At 46.0% G+C, this 21579-nt stretch overlaps 1 protein-coding gene across 1 annotated transcript in view; it reads right to left on the bottom strand.

The window, feature by feature from the left end:
- Nucleotides 1–21579, bottom strand: part of LOC126174901 (tudor domain-containing protein 3) — a 162231-nt gene that overhangs the window by 22813 nt on the left and 117839 nt on the right. The window contains exons 11-12 of the mRNA XM_049921324.1: nt 1286–1396; nt 966–1056 (exon numbers count right to left, since the gene is read on the bottom strand). Of these exons, the coding sequence (XP_049777281.1) occupies nt 966–1056; nt 1286–1396 (202 nt within the window). The remainder of the gene's footprint in view (nt 1–965; nt 1057–1285; nt 1397–21579) is intronic.

Genomic DNA, 21579 nt, shown 5'->3' with positions numbered 1-21579 from the left:
TCACTAACATGTAATCCTAATTTCTCAGCAATTTTGTAGTAATTTTGCATCATTCTGATTAATTCTCTTTTGGAACTACTACTTAGTGCTACAGCATCTGCATAGGCAAGTCTTGTAATGTTCACATCCTGTAGCTGGATCCCATGTGGACAGGTTTTAGAAAATTCTCTATCCATCTTCTCTAGGACAAGGTTAAATAAAACAGGTGAAATGGCATCCCCTTGTCTCAGTCCCATGTACACCTTAAAATCTTCAGTTTCTCTTACCGGTCTCTTTATGCGACTAAGTTTCATCTATACATATTTTAACTAATCTGATTAATTTTGATGGTATTTTAAATTCCTTCATTATATTTAGGAGTGTCTGTCGGTGTATGCTATCATAGGCCTTTTTAAAATCTACGAATAGTATGTGGACATCTACATTGAATTCCCACGCCTTCTCAGTAACTTGTCTTAGGGTGGATAACTGATCTAAAGTGGGTCTGTTTCTGTGGAAACCGCATTGGTAGTCCCCAATCAGTTCTTCTGTTATTGGTATCAGCCTGTTTAATAGGCAGCTCAATAAGATTTTGTAGGTGGCATCCAGTAAGGCAATTCCTCTGTAGTTATCACAAACAGGTGGATCATTCTTCTTAAATATGGGGCACACAATTGCAGTTTTACAATCTGCAGGAATGGACAGAAGAGGATAACTGCCAAAATAATTTTCCTAGCTCTTTATTTATGAAGTTCAAGTATTAAAAAAAACTTTGAGAGTATATATAACATAAAGGAATTGTCACAATTTAACTGTACATAGATGTCAATCTGTAAAATTATCAAATTGTTTAGCTAGAACACATGAGTATAATTTCTACTGTCATCCAACTGGTTTGAATTTCAGAGAAGTGTAAAAACAAAAAAGCAATGTTCACAATATGAACAAAGAATCACCTTTTATGAAGGAAATATATCAGCAATTACCTGAAAAGTGGTTCTGATTATTCTGTGGAGGCAGTGAGTCAGAGGAGCTGCTGAAGGCACTGGATGACTGTATACTCTGCCCTAAGCCTTCCTAGGAGCGAAAAACAATGCAATTAAGAACATGAAGTATGTAAATTCAACTTAATTTATCATTTACATTTTAAATATGTCTAGCAATGTATGTAGTAGTTGTTATGTAAAAAGGCAAGGCAAAGAATTGAAATTTTACAAGATATAAACAAAGAAATAGTCAATGAATTTCTGCTTTATCTGATGCGCTTTAAAACAGCCAATACACAATGGCCAAACTTGTTACTTACATCTGTAATTGGTATGCAGTCATCCTGGAGAACTTCCTCATAGTTACCATATTCCACAAACCTCACAACACAAGTCCTATCTGACACACCAGTAACTTCCGCATTGTAATACTGCAAAAGATCGTGCCAAATTACCAAATGTAAACACAAATTATTCTTTTGTAACTCAGTAAGATATTGCCATTTATCTTTACAAAATACACTAACATAACTATCAGGTAGTTATAATTAAAGTGCAGCTAGTCACGGATGCCCAATGTGAGCTGTAATTATTGTAAGGCAGCAAAACTAGGTACACGTGCTAATGCATAATTGATTTATGGGGGAAAAAAAAGTTCCAATTTTCACGATCATGTGCAGATCTGGGACTGTACATAGTTTGACAAGCCATAATGTGAGTGAACAGTATGGCCACTGAGAAGTGAGACAATATATATGCTTTCAGCAAAACTGTTATATGTGAACAATCGCAACTACAGTGCTGCAATGAAAGAGTATCACTGACTGAAAGGTTCGACGAGAGGCCCAATGTCGTTAAATGGTTGAAAGAAGATGACAGTAAAAACTGAAAACATGGGTGACCTCGGTGTGGCACCTGGAAGGCACCTATCCTATTGGAAGTTATTGGTGAAGTTGCTGTTGCTGCAACTGAACATGCAGCATGAGTCCCAGGTAGTGCTAATGCTTGTGCTCATGCAGTGTCACAAGAATTGTCCATCCCATGGTAGACACTGCGGAAAGTTTTATAGTCTATTTTACACTGGTATTTATTCTGAAGTTGTTGACAAGCGGCCAGACAATATACTATGGAGTGATAATGCCCATTTGCCACTACAGTGTGCAGTGCATACACAGAACTGCCAGATTTGGGGTACTGTTAAACCACGTGTTGTACACAAAGAGCCACTGCATTACCAGTATGTGACTGTGTGATGTGGATTCACACGCTCTTTTATTCTCAGTCTGTTATTTGAAGAGAACACATCAAGAAGGCCTGTCAGGTGCACCAGGACATCTGCACACTATCGAGACCTTTTTGTACAGCAAGCAATTCCTGCTTTCCCATGCAATATTGAGCAACACCTCATATTGCTCACCCGGTGAAAATCTGCTTAACGCAACTTTCCACAGAGAGGTTTCCCAGATGTATGGCCTACAAGATCACTTGATCTGAACCCATGAGACTTTTGGTCTGGGGATATCTAAAAGAATGTGTTTACCAGGGACACAGTCAGTCTCTATTCAAACAGAAGGCCAGTATACAAGAACACATTGCTCGGCTTCCACTGGGCCTGTTGCAAGCAACTGTTGATCACGCTGTTTTACAGATGCAGCATCCCTTCAACATCCCCGGTGCTCGCATTGAACAAATTGTGTGAGCAGTGGTTAGGAATAATTCAACAGTATGCTTTTATCATTTGTTTGGGCTTTTCTGTCAAAGTCCCATTCCTAATCCATTTTATGGAACCATTTCTTTCTTAAATTCACAGTGCCAGATTTGCCCCCCGTGGCCAAAATTGGAACTAATTTTTTTCCAGCATACATCAGTTTCACATGAATGCAGCAGAATATTTACCAAATTTCACTTTTACAGCCCACATTGGACCTCTGTGAGTAGCTCCATTTTAATTATAACCGCCCGGTACTTAGCAGGCAACATTTTTTTCCCATACGTGACAACCAAGAAGGAATTAAGATATTGCGTTCATGGTTCCACACCAAAATTTAAAAATCCAGGTTTTACAGGAGATAACCAGTATACCGCTTGATTAAAGCCATACCCCTTGTGAATAATGCTGCACAAATGAAAATAAAAATTTTTATTTCCCTGTGAGAGCCTTCCTAAACATTAGTTACTTAAAACAACTATTATTAAGACAGAATAAATTATTGTGATGATCCACGTGCAAATTCATACTAGCTTACCAATCAGTATAATAAATTATAAGACACATTTAACTGCTAGCTCTCTGGCTGAACAATTAACTACGGCTCACTATACTCAAGAGTGTACAATTCAATTAGCTGGGTAGAAACTGCTAAGGCTACTGAAACTAACTGTTGAATCAAGAAAATTCATACTGCCTTGTCTTCTTTTTATCAATCAGTTATGAGTCCTCTGATCATTATATGTTGGCATATCACATGAAATGTATACAGAGTGTACTGAAAAGGACTTTACAGCTATGAAGATTCATACAAACTTACTCATGTGACTTACAGACATAGTCTTGTTATCATCTTGAAAGAAAACTGATCAAGTTCTGACTCACACGTTACACTAGTACAGAAATGCGGCACTGCAAGTGCTACCGGCAGTCACAGCAAAGATGGCTGCCTTACCAGTTCCAAACATGGTCACTGTGTGTGTGTGTGTGTGTGTGTGTGTGTGTGTGTGTGTTTGAGTCGAAGTCTGCGACAACTGTGCAAAGTAATTTTCACACTGAGTATGGTAAAGATCCTCCCAGTAGGCTTACTATTCATGAGTGGCATAAATGTTTTATTGAAACTGGATGTTTGGTAAGACGTAACAAATTCACAAGTCGTCCCCATGCATCTGACAACGTAAACAGTCCTGCAAAATAAACGTGGGTGCTTCTTGAGAGCTGGGTGTCAAAATCGACCCAGTGTGCTTCACGAGAGCTGGACATCCCATGTAGGACTGTTTGGTGTGTCTTAAGAGAATGGTTGAATCTCAACCCGTACAAGTTTACAATGGCGCAAGATTTAAAAGACGGAGGGGACTGTTCATAATGATTTTTGTGTGCAAGTGTTACATTGGTTGGATGAAAGATTTCACTGGTAAGATTATCTTTAGTGATGATCGACTTTACACTGAATTGGTCAATTTAATAAACACCACTATAGTATCTGGGGCAGTGAAAATCCACGAATATTTCTGGAACATGAATAGGATAGCAGAAAATGGAATGTGTTTTGTGCACTGAATAACAGCAAAGTTTATGGAGCACTCTTTTTCCAAGAGAAAAGTCTCAAAAGAATAGTGTACTTAAATATACTGGAAAACTTTTAATCTCCCAGATCGATAATGATGATCAAGAAAGCACCATACTTCCTCTCCAATGTCCAGGATTTCCTTGATGTCCACTATCCATGTAATCTGATGGCCCAACTGATTGATTAATTGAGAGGGGTATGGGACCAAACGGTGAGGTCATTAGTCCCACGATTCCAAAGTGAGTTACAGAAGAAAGAGGGTCTGCCAAAAGTGGACGGATTCAGTCAGGGTAGTCAAATTATAAAATAATGAACATTAAACATACACAGTAAAAGCATAAAAGTTGAGAGCAAATCTAAAAACTGGAAAAAAGGGGGTGGTCATGGGGCACAGATTGTGAAGACTGCAAAAGAAGTCCCAACCACAACCAACCCATCCCTGCTCCAAAACTAAAGGAGAACTTTATATCTGGAAATAAAAACCACTTTCACGGAGGAAACCGAGGACCAGGTCATCAACCATCTGTGGATCGTCTGCTAATATTAAACTTAAGGAAGCAGGAAGACTATACTTAACACAAAGAGCTGAAAGAGGGGACATGCCACCAATATGTGAGATATCGTCAGTCTGGCACCACAACCACATTGTGGGGGTGGGTCATTAGGTAGGAGGAAACAATGGGTGAGCCGGGTACGACCAATGTGGAAACGGCATAAAATGATGGACTCCTTCCGAGAGGAGCGGAAAGAAGAGCGCCAAACTGCAGTAGATTCCTTGACTGTGCGGAGTTTATAACTATGAGCAGTAGCGCTCCAAATGGCATTCCACTGTTGGGCAAAGTGAGATTTGACGTAGGAAATGGAGGGGGGGGGTGGGGGGTGTAAGTATCTGCTTCTCTAGCCAAAAGGTCAGCCAATTCCTTCCCTTGGATGCCCAAATGACTTGGGACCCAGAGAAAGATGACTGAACAGGTGGGACACTCAAGGGCAGATAGAATGTTATGGATAACAGAGACCAAAGGGTGACTAGAGTTGCATCGATTGATAGCCTGCAGGCTGCTCATGGAGTTGGAAAAAATTAAAACACTGTGGAGGGAGGCCTGAGAAACAAAAAGGAGGGCCCTGTGAACGGCTAGAAGCTTTGCTGTGAACACACTACATGATCCTGGCAAGCAAATGGTGCTCGAAGCCAGTAGGAGACGTGAAAGCATATCCCACCTTATCAGCAGTCTTAGAAACATCAGTGTAAAACATGGTGGCACCCTGGAACTCCACAAGGATAGCACATACAAGACACTGGTAAAGCATAGGAGCAACAGAGACCTTAGGACCCTTGAATAGATCAGTCCTAATCCGTGGTCTAGGTACCATCCAAAGGGTGGGGGGGTATGGGAGGAAAGACACAGGGTGCAGTCCAGTGAGTGCAGATGGAGATCCCAACAGAGGGTAGCGATACGCATGCCAACTGGCAATCCCACCTGTGGGTGGTATTAGGATGGAGACATCCCTCGTTGGCGAAGAGCACAGGGTACATAGGATGGTAAGGGAATTGGCGTATGGTGATTGCATAAGAGACAAGGAGTTGGCTCCGTCGAATGTGTAGAGGGGGAGTCCCTGCTTCTGTGAGAATACTATCAACAGGACTTGTGCGAAAGGCACTGACAGCCACACGCACCCCACAATGATGGACAGGGTCAAGGAGTTTCAAAGTGGAAGGAGCTGCTGAGCCATAAATCTGACTTCCATAATCTACTCTGGACAAGACCAGAGGATGGTAAAGATGAAGAAGAGTGGAACGGTCTGCACCCCAAGATGTGTGGGCCAGGAGGCGGAGAGCATTAAGCTTCCGCATGCATGTAGTCTTTAGGTGGCGAATGTGGGGTAGCCATGTCAGCTTATTATCAAAAATAAGACCCAAGGAACCGGACTGTGCTACAACATCAAGGAGCTGGTTGCCTAAATAACCCACGTTTTGGAGGAAGAAAGCTTGAAGCCATGGGCTGTGGCCCACGCAGAGGCCCATCATATAGCGCCTTGGAACTGGCGCTCAGCAGATGCTGGTTGGTTGGTTTGTGGGATTGAAGGGGCCAGACTACTACGGCCATCAGTCCCTTTCTCCACGAACTTGAAACACCCACAAGGAATAAAAACAAACAATGGAGATGACAAGAGACAACACAGGACAAGAAAGACACAGAAAGAAACCAGAAAAAAGGAATTAAAATCACACCGAGTGTGACAGTGGTTGGCCGACCATAGGAACAAAAAAGGAAAAGCCAACCACCAAGAAATGCACTAAAAACCCCAGTCTAAAAGCGTAGGCCAAAGGCCAGACAAAAAAAAAGAGAAACGCTTAGATCAAGCGATAAAACCCCATGCACGAATAAAACTCAAAACTGAATCTGCCAACGCAATGTCATCTGATAAAAGTGCAGGAAGCGTATCAGGCAGCGCAAACGTCAGCCTGAGCAGAGTTAAAAGTGAGCAGTCCAACAAGATGGGACCACTGTGAAAACTGATCCGCAACGACATAAAGGTGAGTCCTTGCGGCGCAATAAATAGCTGTGTGTCATCCAGGTGTGGCCAATGCGCAGCCAGCAGAGGACCACAGAGTCCTTGCAAGAGACCCGCAAGGAGGAGTACCACGCACCAGTAGCCTCCTTGATGGCCCGAAGTTTGTTGGGTGAGGGAAGGGTGCGCCGTTCTTCACCCCAGGTACGAAGTACCTTCTGCTGCAAAACTGACCTGAGGTCACTCTCTGAAAGGCCAATCTCCAAGGCTGGTGCACCAACAGCATGTTTGGCCAGCGTGTCAACACATTCATTTCCTGGGATGCCGACATGACGCGGGGTCCACACAAGGACCACAGAGCAGCCACAATGGGCAAGAGTATGGAGGGACTCCTGGATAGCCATCACCGACGAGAGTGAGGGAAACACTGGTCGATAGCTCGTAAACCACCCAGGGAGTCACTACCGATAACAAAGGACTCACCTGAGCAGGAGCGGATATACTCTAGAGTGCGAGAGATGGCGACCAGCTCAGCAATGAAAACACAGCTGGCAATAAGTGTTGTTCATAATGATCCCCTACAGTAAGAGCATAACTGACACGACCAGCAACCATTGAACCGTCAGTATAGCCAACATCAGAGCCTTGAAACGGATTGAAAGAAAGTGGCAGCGGAGGGCCACAGGAGGACTGAGTCCTTAGGACCCTGGGCCAAATGAAGCCAAAGGCATGGGCGGGGCACACACCACAGGGGTATACGCAGACGGGCCCAGAGAGAAGAGCTCTGACGCGAACCGCGATCGTACACCCTGACCGGGGCCGCCATTCCGGAAGATGGACGACCGACTGAGGGGACAGGAGACAATCATTGAGATGCCTGGGCAAGCTACAAATGTGTGTAGCGTAAGCGGCCAGTAATCGTTGGTGCTGGAACTGTAATGGAGGGACGCCTGCCTCCACAAGTATGCTGTTGACAAGGCTTGCCAGGAAAGCTCCAGTGGCGAGTTGGATCCCGCTGTGAAGGATGGGGTCCAGCAACCGCAATGCGGAAGGGGATGCCGAACCGTAAGCCAAGCTCCCACAATCTAGACAGGACTGAATTAACGCCTGGTACAGCCGTAGAAGGGTAGACCGATCGGCACCCCAGCTGGTGTGACTCAAGCAACGAAGAGCGTTAAGATGCCGCCAGCATGTCTATTTAAGCTGCCGAATATGAGGGAAGCAAGGCAACCGGGTATCAAAAACCTATACCAAAAACTGATGCCTCTCCACCACAGCAAGAGGTTCACCATGGCTCAGGGTGAACAGTGCATCGCCGGCAGAAATGCATAACGTAGGTCTTGGCAGCCGAAAACTGGAAGCCATGCGCTACAGCCTAAGACTGCGCCTTGCAGATGGCGGCTTGCAGCTGCCGTTCAGCAGCTGCTATGCCAGTGGAGATAAAGTATAGGCAGAAGTCGTTAGCATACAGAGAAGCTGAGACAGACGTTCCCACCGCCGCAGGAGACATACGTTCCCACCACCACAGCGAGCCCATTAATTGCAATTAAAAAGAGGTAGACACTTAAGACAGATCCTTGCGGTACCCCATTCTCCTGAACTCAGGAGGAACTATGGTAGGCCACAACTTGCACGCGGAAGGAACGAAGTGACAGAAAATTTTGTATGAAAATCGGGAGCAGACCCCGAAGACCCCAAACATGAAGCGTAGAGAGGATGTGATGTCGCCATGTCGTATTGTATGCATTCTGCATGTCAAAAAAGACGGCAGGCAAAGGCCATACGGATGGCAGACTCCAGGCACACCAGATTATCGGCGGCAGAGTGGTCCTTACGGAACCCACTCTGAGACGGAGCCAGAAGGCCCCAAGACTCAAGTAGCCAACTCAACCTCTGACTCACCATGCATTCGAGCAACTTGCAAAGAACATTGGTGAGACTAATGGGGCGTAGTTGACCACCTCCAGTGGGTTCTTGCCAGGTTTCAAAACGGAGATTACGATGCTTTCCCGCCATTGCGACGGGAACTCACCCTCAACCCAGATACGGTTGAAAAGGTGTAGGAGGTGTCGCTGGAAAAATGAGAGATGTTTGAGCACCTGGCAGTGGATGCGATCTGGCCCAGGAGCCGTATCAGAGCAAGCGGCTAGGGCACTTTGGAATTTCCACTCACTGAGCGGAGTATTGTACGATTCAGGGTGGTGCATGTGAAATGAAAGACTCCCACATTCCAACCGCTCTTTCAGGGAGTGGAAGGCCAGTGGGTAGCTCACAGAAGTGGAACTCCGACCAAAATGCTGTGCTAAGCGGTTTGCAATTGTGTCGGAGTCAGTACAGACTGCTCCATTCAGTGAAAGCGCAGGTACGCAGACAGGGGTCCGATAGCCGTAGAGTCGCCTAATCTTGGCCCAAACCTGCGATGGAGAAGTACGGAGGCCAATGGTGGAGACATACCTTTCCCAGCACTCCTGCTTGCATTGGCGAATGAGGCGCAGCCTCGCGCATGGACCTGCTTAAAGGTGATGAGGTGTGCCAATGAGGGATGCCGCTTGCGATGCTGGAGTGCCCGCCTGCAATATTTAATCACCTCAGCGATCTCGGGTGACCACCAAGGTACAGTCCTCCACCGAGGGGACCCAGAAGAACAGGGAATGGCAGATTCTGCTGCAGTAACGATGCTGGTGGTGACCGAGTAAACCACCGCATCAATGGCGTCATTAGAAAGAGGCTCAATAGAGGCAATGGAGGTGAACAAGTCCCAGTCAGCCTCATTCATAGCCCATATGCAGGGGCGCCCAGAAGAGTGACGCTGTGGCAGTGACAGAAAGGTCGGAAAGTGGTCACTACCACACAAGTCGTCAGGCACACTCCATTGGACAGACAGTAATAGGCTAGGGCTGCAGATCGAAAGGTCGATGGCTGAGTACGAGCCATGCGCCACACTGAAATGTGTGAAGGCACCAGTATTTAAAAGAGAAAGGTCGAGCTGTGCGAATACTTGCTCAACGATGCTGCCTCGGCCTGTTGCCGCTGATCCACCCCACAGAGGGTTACGGGCGTTGAAGTCGCCCAGTAACAGAAAAGGTGGCGGCAACTGGGCTATCAGTGCAGCGAAGACATGGTGCAGGACATCAACATCTGGTGGAAGACAGAGACTGCAGACAATAACAGCCTGAGGCATCCACACCCGAACAGCGACAGCCTCTAAAGGTGTTTGTAGAGGGACAGACTCGCTGTAAAGAGAGTGAAGGAACGTAGATGCAGACGCCACCAGATACCCTCTCATAAGCTGCCCGGTTCTTGTAATAACCCTGATAGCCACAGAGGACAGGGGTTCACATCGCCAGAAACCAAGTTTCTTTAACAGCAATGCAGAGGAAAGGGTGAAGGCTGAGAAGTTGTCGGAGCTCAGCAAGAGGGTGGAAAAAACCACTGCAGTTCCACTGGAGGATCACATTGTCCATGGCCGAGAAAGGCGTGAAGGGACCAAGGAGGCAGATTACGCCACTGGGTCACCTGCTGCCATCGATCGAGTACCGACATCCATCATGTTCATGTTTGAGGGACCGGCGAGATCTAGGCCCTCAGCGGACACCAGAATCTCCACCGCATCCTCAGATGCAGAGCTTGTAGGTAGCGGTGGAGCGGGTGCCACCACAATTTCCTTGGTCTTAGGGGTCTTTGATTTCGATTTCTCATGCTGTTCCTTTGGTTGCCCTTGCTGGGAGGGCTTCTTTGATTCAGTTTCCGAGACTGAAGAGAACCGCAAAGCCCTACAACCAGCTACCTGGGGCTTCTTCAGCCCCTGACGGGTGTCTGGTTTGCCACTGGTAGGAACCTGGGAAGGGAGTGACCCAAGGGATCCCTTCCAAGCAAGAGAAGCCAAAGAAGACTTACGCTTCTCTGGCTTAGAAGTGGGGACTGGTGACTCCGATGGTTGGGGGGGATGCTGCTCCCGAGGTAGGTGGTGCGGGAGCAACAGGGAGGGAAGTGCTCCCCACCATCAAGGGGGCAGGTGTGGTCCTTCGGCTCTGAGAGCTGACTATATGTGGTGCAACGGATGGAGCAGTAACAGGAGTGACAGTGGCGGCATAAGATGGACGTCATGCACATGGGATGAAGCCGTTGCAAATTTCCGTTTAGTCCCAGTGTAGGTCAGTCAGTCCAGGATCTTCTATTCCATTAGTTTCCATTCCTTCTGTAGAATCTTACAGTCTGGTGAGCAAAGGGGGTCACAGATGGGAGGCGGGGCACATGGAGTATTGGGATGGGTTGGACGACCACAATTGGCTGGAAGCACAGTGGGAAGACATATGGCCGAACTTCCAACACTTGAAGCACCGCATCGGGGGAGGGATATATGGCTTGACATCACAGCGGCAGACCATCACCTTCACCTTATCGGGTAATGTGTCACCCTCAAAGGCCAAGATGAAGGCATCGGTGGCAACCTGATTATCCCTCGGACCCGGTTGGACGCACAGGACGAAATGGACACCTCGTCGCTCTAAGTTGGTGCGCAGTTCATCATCACACTGTAAAAGAAGGTCCCTGTGGAAGATAATGCCCTGGACTGTATTTAAGCTTTTATGGGACGTGATAGTAACAGAAACATCCCCCAGCTTCTTACAAGTGAGTAATGCCTGTGACTGGGCAGAGGATGCTGTTTTTAATAGGACTGACCCGGGCCCCACTTTTGACAAGCCCTCCACCTTCCCGAACTTGTCCTGTAAATACTCAACAGAGAACTGAGGCTTCATGGACACAAAGGATTCCCCATCAGCTCTTGTACAGACTAAATACCTGGGCAAATACGTCCCGCTGTCGTTCACAGCCTTTCGTTCCTCCCAAGGTGTGGCCAGGGAGGGGAATGATTTGGGGTCGTACATATTTGCATTAAAGTGAGCCCTCGAACGCTTGGAGACTGCTGGTGGCTGGCCATCAGCAAGAGAAGATGTGCCACGCTTCATTGCGTGTCATCCACCCTGATGCCACCTACTCCAACCAAGGGCCATCCCCACAGACGCCTCCCAGCCACAGGAAGGGCCACATGGCAGGATGGCCATTGTCGGGATTCCCGATGCCCCAGGGAGATAGGCATCTACTCCTTGGCATACGTGGGGAGTTAACGGCACAGGCATCAGTAAAGTGATCCCAACCAACAGGGCACATGGCGGCGTCACCACAACGGACTGGCTACCGTGCTGGATATTAGGTGGCAAGTGGTCCATGGTCGTCGTCAGCACAGAAAGCGGCACTGCAGAGTGCATGGCGGAAATCACACCCAGGAATGTATCCTCGCACGGAGAGCGAACGGGACTGCAATGCAACGACGAATAAGCTGGCTAAAGGTCTCAATGCATGATGGACACAATGCACCAAGTAAGGCACCCTTCCCCAATTGGCTTGCTCTTCTGAATAATTTTGAAATATGGTGGTCAAACCCAAGAGGGGACCATCACATAAGGGCCGAAACGTCTGAGACTCCTTTAGTTGCCTCTTACAATAGGCAGGAATACCACGGGCCTATTCTTACCTCCGAACCCGCAGGGGGGGCAGCAGATGCTACCTAGTGGGAGCTGCACCAGATGCAAAAATCGTCAATGTACAACGACGGGGTAGCCAGAGGCCCAACAGAGGTCACAAGTCCATTGATGACAATGAAGAAGAGTGTGACACTTAGCACAGAACCCTGTGCTAAGTGTACCTGTGTGATACCATTCTCCTGAATCTGAGGGGCACCGAGTGAAGTGCCAACTCAAACCCGGAAGAGCTGGTAAGATAAAAACTCGTGGATAAAAATCGGAAGGGGACCACGGAAGCCCCATTCATGGAGGGTACCTAAAATGAGATGGTGCCAAGCCATGTCATACGCCTCATGTAGGTCAAAGGAAACTGCGAGAAGGTGCCGGCAGTGAGTAAAAGCCTGTCGGATGGCTGATTCCAATCAGATTAAATGGTCAGTTGGAGATCACCCTGCCTGGAAGCCACACTGATACGGTGACAAAAGGCTCCGAGATCTGAGTACCCAACATAATCTGAAGTTGACCATCCTTTCGAGCAGTTTACGAAGTACATTTACAAGGCTAATGGCGCGGTAGCTGTCTAGAGACGTTGGGTTCTTCCCGGGCTTAAGGATGGGGATAATTATACTGTCTCGCCATTGCGATGGAAAAGCACCCATGAGCCAGACGCAGTTGAAGATCCTGAAGAGCTGTTGTCTCTGAGGAACATCCAAGTGTTGGATCATCTGATTGTGAATGGAATCTGGCCCTGTGGCTGTGGCTTGTGAAGAGCTAAGAGCCTGCACCAATTCCCATTCTGCGAAAGGTGCATTATAGGGCTCAACATGATGCGGGATGAAATGGAGAGGGGTCCGTTCAATTCTGCGTTTCTGCTGGAGAAAGGTAGGAGTGTAGGAAGCAGACAATGATGCCATCACAAAGTGTGTCACTGGGTGTTCCGCGAGGACCAATGGACCAGTGCACAGAGCCTCTTGGAGGTTCAAACCCTGGACAGTTGACTGTTGATGGTGGTCCAGAACACTACGGAGCTTTGACCAAACCTGCGATGAAGAAGCATATGTACCCAGGGAAGAAACATAGCACTCCCAAAATTCATTTTTACTACGCTTAATAAAGTAACGAGCCTTAGCACAAAGAAGTGAGGAGGTGGGTCTGGGAAGGGTGTCGCTTAAATTGCTGCAGCACCCATCGGCAGGCCCTGGACAGAAACTGCGACGTCCTTGGTCCACCACAGTACCGGCCAAATGACGAGGGGGCCCTGTGTATACAGGAAAAGCAGTGTCAGCAGCGTGAAGCAGAGTGGCAGAGATGCCCTGCATGACTACATCAATGGAATTCGAGAGGGAGGTGTCAAAGTGGACAGAAGACATGTTTAAAGGCCAATTAAAGTGGTTGCTGTCACAAAGGTCAACATAGGATTACCAATGTAGGGAAGCCACGAAGGAAGTGGAGGAAATCGTGAGATTGATAGCAGAGAAGGTGCCATGAGTGGCACTGAAGTGGGTAGGGGAACCATCATTAAGGAAAGACAAATCGAGGTCCATGATAAGTTGGTCGATTAGCATACCCCTACCCGTTGAAGTGACACACCCCCACTGTGGATGGTGGGCACTGAAGTCACCAAGGAGGAGAAACGGGGGCAGGAGTTGCTGGATTAAGGTAGGTAGTGCAACATAAGCAAGTGGCGTACCTGGATGGAGGTAGACATTGCAAATGGTGACTGTCAGAGTCGTTTGCACCCTCACTGCTATCACTTCCAAGGTGGTACATAGAGGAATCCAGTCACTAATGACATCGGAGCGGACCAAAGTGCAGACCTCACCAGATGCTATCCTGGGGCCAGCACGGTTCCAACAGAACACCCGATAACCATGTAAAGTTGGAAATTGGTCATCACGGAAATGCATTTCTTGAAGAACGAGACAGAACGCAGCATAAGAGGAGTCAAGATGCATCATTTCTGAAGGGTGACAATAGTATTCATTGCAATTCCACTGGATGATCGTGTGGCATGACAAGGAGAAGTCGACGAGGAGGTCAGGTCACTTGGTCAGCAGTAGTCACCGACAAGGATGGGGTGACATCCGTAAATAAGATGTCAGACTCAGGATGTGAGGGGTGAGATGGCACCTCTGGGGGTGGCTTGTCTTGAGAAATGTCTCTTCTTTTTCTCTTTCTGAGGTGGAGGAGGGTAGGGCACAGGGGGAGTACAGGCTTCTGCAACATCGGGAACCGAAAGAGAGCAGGTGACCTTGGGGCGCACAGATGGTGGAGGGGGGAAGGAAGAAACAGAGGCAAAAGTTGAAGATAGTAACACTGGATGGAGTCTCTCATACTTTTGGAGTGCCTCAGCATAAGACAGGCGATCCAAGGACTTGAATCTTCTTCTCCTCTCTTTTGTAAGCTGGGCAATCCGGCGAGCAAGGAGTGGTGGTCAGCACAACTGACACACACAGGTGGCAGAACACAGGGGCTTCCGTAATGGACTGGGTGGCCACAGTCACCACACAAAGGGTCTGCTGTACAGCGTGAAGACATATGCCCAAAACGCAAGCACCGAAAGCACCGCATAGGTGGAAGGATGTATGGCTTCACGTCACATCTGTAGCACATAACCATGACCTTCTCTGGGAGGGTAGCCCCCTCGAAAGATAGAATGAAGGCGCAAGAATTGGTGTGGTTGTCTTTGTGACCCTTCTGTACACGTTGAACAAAATGAACACCACGCTGCTCCAGATTAGCCCAGAGTTCCTCGTCAGTTTGCAGGATGAGGTCCCTATGAAAAATTACTCCCTGGACAATATTCAGAGATTGGTGAGGAGTGACAGACATCGGGACATTGCCAAGATGATCACAAGTATGAAGAGCTGCGGATTGGGTAGCAGAAGAAGCTTTCAACAGCAGGGAGCCCGACCACATTTTGCTAAGAGATTCCACTTCACCAAACTTGTCCTCGATATTTTCTACAAAAAACAATGGCTTTGTGGCAGTGAATGTGTCTCCATCCATCCTAGTACAGACAAGGTAACGGGGAGAGGGTTTCGGCCCAAGATGGCGAGTCTGGCCCTCCTCCCATGTTGTAGCCAGGGAAGGGTAGGGTGCCGGGTCATACGAGGCAGCATTCAAGGATCCTTCACCATTCAAAGGGATGGCCGTTTGAGAACTGCCAAATTTTTGCAGCTTGATATGATTCATGTACCAAGCATCCGCCCTGATACCAGCCACTCCGACCAGGGTCTCTCCCCATGGGCGCCACCCAGCCACAGCAAGGGCCATCAGGCATGGCGGCCATTGCCGGGAGTTCCGATGCTCCACAAAGATAAGCAACCACCCCTTGGCATACATGAGGAGGGAACAGCTCAGGTATCAGCAGTGTGATTTCTGTGTTGTCAGGGGGCTCAGCCATATGGGTACTTAACAGCCCCACCACACAGACTGGCTACATGTGCTGGTGACCTAGCAGGGTGGAAGGGGGCTACAGTGGGGAAGGGAGAGGGGAAGGGAGGGGTGAGAGGAATCCACACAGTAGATGCTAGGGAGTGAGCGAGTCCCCCCTCCCCCCCCCATATGGCTTACACTAAAAACAGGAAATTTTGGAGTGGAGGTCAAACCTCAAGTGGGGACCGAAATGCCAAAAGGGTGAAAGAACAGGCAAAAGGAACAAAACTGCAACCAATACAGGAAACCAGGTGGACAGCCATGTCGACATAAATCAGAACACCGAGAGAGGGGAAGGAGGTGGCACGAGGGAACGAGTGGGGATATGGAGGGAGCGGGCAGGAGGAAGAAAATGCAGGAAGGGAATGAACAATGAACAATAGGCCGCAATAACTCAGGGCCCCATGTGCAGCATGCATGAGCTCAACAAAAGAACCTTAAGCCCCTGGGGAAGGGGTGGGGGGGGGGGGGCAAAGTGCACAAACTGCACAGTCCCTACGTTCACCAGATCTGACACCACTTGACTTTCTTTTGGGATTTCATCAAGGATACTGTGATTTTTCCACACTTACTGGCTTCTCTACCAGAGCTCAAAGAGAGACTCTCCCCTCGCAACTGAAGAAGTCACACCTGACATGCTGCAGCAAATTTGGTAAGAAATTGACTTCAAATGGGACGTGTACCCTATAATAACTGAAGCCACATTTAACATGTTTAGGTATAACATAAAAAACTTGATGTATTTTGCTATAAAATGACACCAAAACCATACCTTTGGTTAAATGAATGAACTAAATATGAGTTTTCATATCTGCAAAGTTGTTTTGGATACACATCTTGTATTACTCACATGTCTTCTAAAAAAAAATAACATTCAGCTTACACATTCTTACCAACTGATCTCTCTCAGCTTTTTGATGGCTGCCACATTACAGAAATTGGCCAATTCCTGAAGTGTACGGAAATAGAGACGCCACGCCATAAGAATGTTTGCACATGTAGGTGCACCCCCCCCCCCCCCCCCCCCGGCCACACACACACACACACACACACACACACACACACACACACACACTAGCGATTAAGACCATATGGATAATAAAATGCTGACAGACAGCATATTATCTTCTGTCTATGCCTTCCACAGATGTCAGTGCAGATGGGAGCATGTTAATGACCCACTCCATCAACAAGTGATGTCAGAATTTCCAAATCTGCAAACTCCCCCCGCCCCCCCCCCCCCCTCCATACACACACAGACACACACACACACAGACACACACACACACACACACACACACACACACACACTCTACACAGTTTTTAATTTTCCTTATTAATGAGTGTGGAGTGTGTCATATTCAAATACACTCACCAAGCAAAAATCCTTGGTAAAACTTTTCTTAGGCGACTGTCTACAGCTGCTGATTATTTTGAAAAATCATACATGCACCGTCAGCTGTGCAGTTGTATATTTATTCTCTACCAGCTTCAGAAGTTCTCACGAAATATATGTTACATAACTGTGCTAAAGTACAGAACGTTTATACGGATTATGTTCAGACTGGTCCTTACAACATTTATGTATGCCCTATTTTTTGTTGTGTCATATTTAACAAAAATCTATTTTTGATCCATTGATGTATCATGTTTTTCTCCTATGAAGATGGTTGTTTATAACTGAAAGTGGTGGAGAATAAATATACAATTGTACAGCTGACAGCACAAAAAGAAAAACCCTTGGCAATACATGGAATCAAACCAAGAACTTTCATACTACAGTTAGACAAGCTGACTGCTCAGCTTTAATGGTGGATAAATGGAAAGGTATCTCAACATTAGTAACATATTTCCTTAATCCTTTTGCTCCTGCAGACTTGACTGCTGTATGTTATGCCAAATGACAACTTGTTATCACCTAATCTTGTCACCTGTTGCACCTTCCTTGCACACTACTGAATATTTCTCGAACATCACAGTAACATTCAATTTTATCACTAGCATCGCAAAAAATAGTGTTTTTATTGCAAGTTATTCATATACTTAAATTTTATGAATTTTAAACTTCTCATGGATGAGTTACCGCACTGACAAATTACATGCAAGACTTGCACCTTCCCAGAAGCATCTGACATGATTTAGCAGCATATGACAAGAATGAGACGATTTTTTCAATTCCCCACCATAGTTCAATGCACCACCAGAGCTACCCGTCTGTAATACCTAATTTTCAACATGTATTACTTCCTGTGTTATCTTCAAAACTTAATATTATATTTTTGAAAGTAGTTAAATCAATATTTTATCACTCATATTGGGCTAATATTTGGTGTGGGACGGACCCTATCATATCACAGCTTGAAGGGATGTTATGGTTCATTCTACGGTATTGTTAGTCTACACAATCCTGTTAAGTTGTTTACAAGAGATAAATATACTGAAAAATTTGTGATACTGTAGTAATATTAGTACAAACAGAAAGATTATGTTACAGCTCCCCTATCCTCTTTGTTTATCAGTGACTTCTTGTCTTTCAAATTACTACTTGTGTATTTAGAATAGACAATTGACTTGATATTAGCTTCAATTCAATGGTTCACAATTACATTCCATAACTTCTTAAATAAATGCTTCATATCCTTTCCTCTTCATTTATGTTAGCACAACAATTTATTAAACTTCAAATCCAAGTACTTTGAGTGAGGGAACACACTTTGGAAGAGTATGGATACATTTCAAGCAAATGAGGCAACCTGCAAAAGTGTAGAATCAACATGTGCCAATACCACATGGAACGGTGTGGAAATTTTTGCCCTTCAGAAATAAAGAACTATTTATAACATTTGTTTAACTCGTTCAATATATGTGAAATTGTTTCTTTTTATACCCAACTGATTTAAAGCCTCCAGTATGAAGAGATTTGGAGAGAAGATGGACTTTTTAAGTTTCTGAACACTTTTACAACCTTTGCATGTATTTTCCCTTTTGATATGGACTCTAAACCGGGTGATCTTAAAATCTTATTTTTATTTTATATATATTTTTAAATAATTTTTAGAGAAGTACCAGTTTAAATTACTCCTCCCTCTATTGTGACTTATGATAAATGGATCTTCCTTGTGACGTAAGTTTTGAAACATGGTACAAAACATTATGGTATGCTGCATATTTTGTAATTTTTGGTTTCATGGCGCACTTTCTACTTTTGAGACGGTGGTGGTGGTGGTGGTGGTGGTGATTGTTGTTGTTTGTCTGTGTGTTTGTTTGTTGGTTGGTTGGTTGGCGGTTATGGAACTGAACAGTAAGGTCATCAGTCCCTTGATTTAGGGGTAGTTCATCCAGAATTAGTGACATCCATGAGGAAGTGTTCTGATGATGGAAGTACTTAAGAGGAATAAGACCGAGGCATTGAAGGCAATACTGATGCCACAGCTGAGTGAGAATTTATGAAGAAATGTAAGGATTGGGCCAGTTTGTAAGTCAGAGCAGCTGAGGGGTGTCGCAAGACTCATCCATGGCAAGAAAAGCTCCACCCTACATATGACACCTGCCAGCTCGAAGAAGTCAGAAGGCAGTTACAGAGTAAAGAACATCTTCTAGTCGCCAGATTCGGAACAGTAAAAATGAGAAGGCTAAAAATGTAACAGACATTAGTTGGACCATCAATAATAAAAACATAAGGACAGAAATAGGTAAGACAGCACATGGGCACTCCCAGGGCTCTGCAAGCAGCAGGATTCACCCCAATCACAGCCATCCCACCCAAGCTCCAATGTAGTCAAGGCATTAAAGAGCACCCATTATTCAACAGACTTCTACCTCTACAGTAGAAAATAGGGCATGGTAGAAAATGAGACAAACCACATTTAAAAGTAATTAAAATATAAACTTCCATATCCAATTGAGCATAGGTGTTATCCGCATCTGCAAATTGGTCAATGACCTAATGGAGTCACTGAGTCATTACATATAAAAATGCAGACAAGAGAGGCAAGTTCAATAAAGGGAATGGCTCAGTCAGTGGCCGTAAGCTCCGCTATAAAAACACTACATGTTCTTGGAAACAGAAGGGGATGTAGAAAAGTATCATGTCTTACCCACAGGTTTTGAGCTGCCAACACACTGAAACTCCTGAAGAACTGAACAGATGCTGAAAGGTCATGGGGTTGACTGAGACTTTAGCACCTTGTAATAGACTGGTCCCAATTCGTGGCTTGAACACCAGCCAAGAGCAGGAGCACACGAGAACACAGGGAGCATATTTCAGGGAGAAGAGTGAGAAATACTGGCAAAAGACTGTGAGGCACATTCCAGTAGGTAATTCCAACCAAGGGATCAGGAGGTTGACACCAGCAGTATGCAACAAGAATGGGATATATTGGATGATCATGGAATTGTTGAATGATAGTTACATAAGAGACCTAGAGTGGGTATTGTCAAAATGAAAGAGGTAAGATCCCAGTTTCAACAAGGAGACTGTCTATTGGACTAGTCTGGAGGGCACAAGTGGCCAGATGAACTCCACACTGATGAACTGTGTCCGGCAACTTCAGCTGAAGGTGCTGCTGAGTCATAAAACTGACAACCACAATCTGGCCAGGACGAGACTGGGGCCCAATAAATAAAGATAAGAGTAGATTGATCCACACACCAAGAGGTGTGGGCAAGGGAGCAGAGTGTGTAACTAGTGTTTAGCTGATGAATATGGGGCAGCCAAGACAGCTTTTTATCAAACAGAACAACTCCCCCCGGGAACTCAAATGAGAATCCTTCGAGGGAAGGCGACATTCTTTTTGAAGAACACTGTTGAGAAAATGTAGAGAACTGCCATCTGAACTGACTACCGAATGATTCTACTGCCGCTAACGTACACTGCATGTAAGGACCATGAAGATAAGATATAAGAAATCAGGGCTCATATGGAGGCATATAGGCAGTCATTTTCCCCCCGCTCTATTTACGAGTAGAACAGGAAAGGAAATAACTAGTAGTGGTATAAGGTACCTTCCGCCACACACCATACAGAGGCTTGCGGAGTATCTACGTAGATGTAGATTGTTAGATTAAGTGCCTAAAAATGTGCCATGGACAACACTGAAATGGATAAGAGTACCATCAATGAGGAGACACAGATAATTGTTGGTAAGAAGCTAGTCAGGTAGAAGGTCCCAAGCTGACAAAGTGATACTCCCTCCAGAGGGGTTGGTGGGCATTGGATTAAGGTTGTCAACTCAAGGTAAATAAGTAGCCTACCTGGAGGTATGCGAACATTGCGTTGGTAGTCAAATCGCTATTGCTTTCAATGTGGTATGAAGGGGAATCCACTCACTGACCACATCTGTGCTAACCAATGTATGGATCCCTCCAGATGTCCTCTCAAGGCCAGTACGGTTCTAACAGAATGCATGATAACCATGTAGCGTTGGGGAATGCCATCAGGACAATGCCTTTGATGTGGAGCAGCAAAAATTGCAGAAGAGGAGGAAATAAGGCATAGCACTGGCAGGTGAAGGTAATATCCATTACAGTCCCACTGAATGACCATGTTATGGGTGTTCAGGTAAAGCATGAAGAGGCTTGAAGGATAGGTCACACCCCCTGTGACCGATGAGAGTGGAAGTACATCAATGAGCATAGCATTGTTTCAGAATCTAACAGTATTGTGGGTTCTGACACCTCTGGGGTCACTGGAGTAGCCTTGTCCCGATTCCTCGTCCTCATCCTTGTCCTACTCCTCCTCCTCCTCCTCCTCCTCCTCAGCAGCTTTTGGTGGCCAGGATTCTTCCAAGGGTCTCTCAATGATGAATCAGATGAAGAATGGGTAGCCTTGGGATCGACGACGATGACGACGTTCTTTCAGAT

Source organism: Schistocerca cancellata, chromosome 3 (assembly GCF_023864275.1).
Source record: "Schistocerca cancellata isolate TAMUIC-IGC-003103 chromosome 3, iqSchCanc2.1, whole genome shotgun sequence".
In the NCBI taxonomy this organism is placed as follows: Eukaryota; Metazoa; Arthropoda; class Insecta; order Orthoptera; family Acrididae; genus Schistocerca; species Schistocerca cancellata.
The sequence above is the reverse complement of the archived record's forward strand: the minus strand, read 5'-3'. Positions and strand labels throughout refer to the sequence as shown.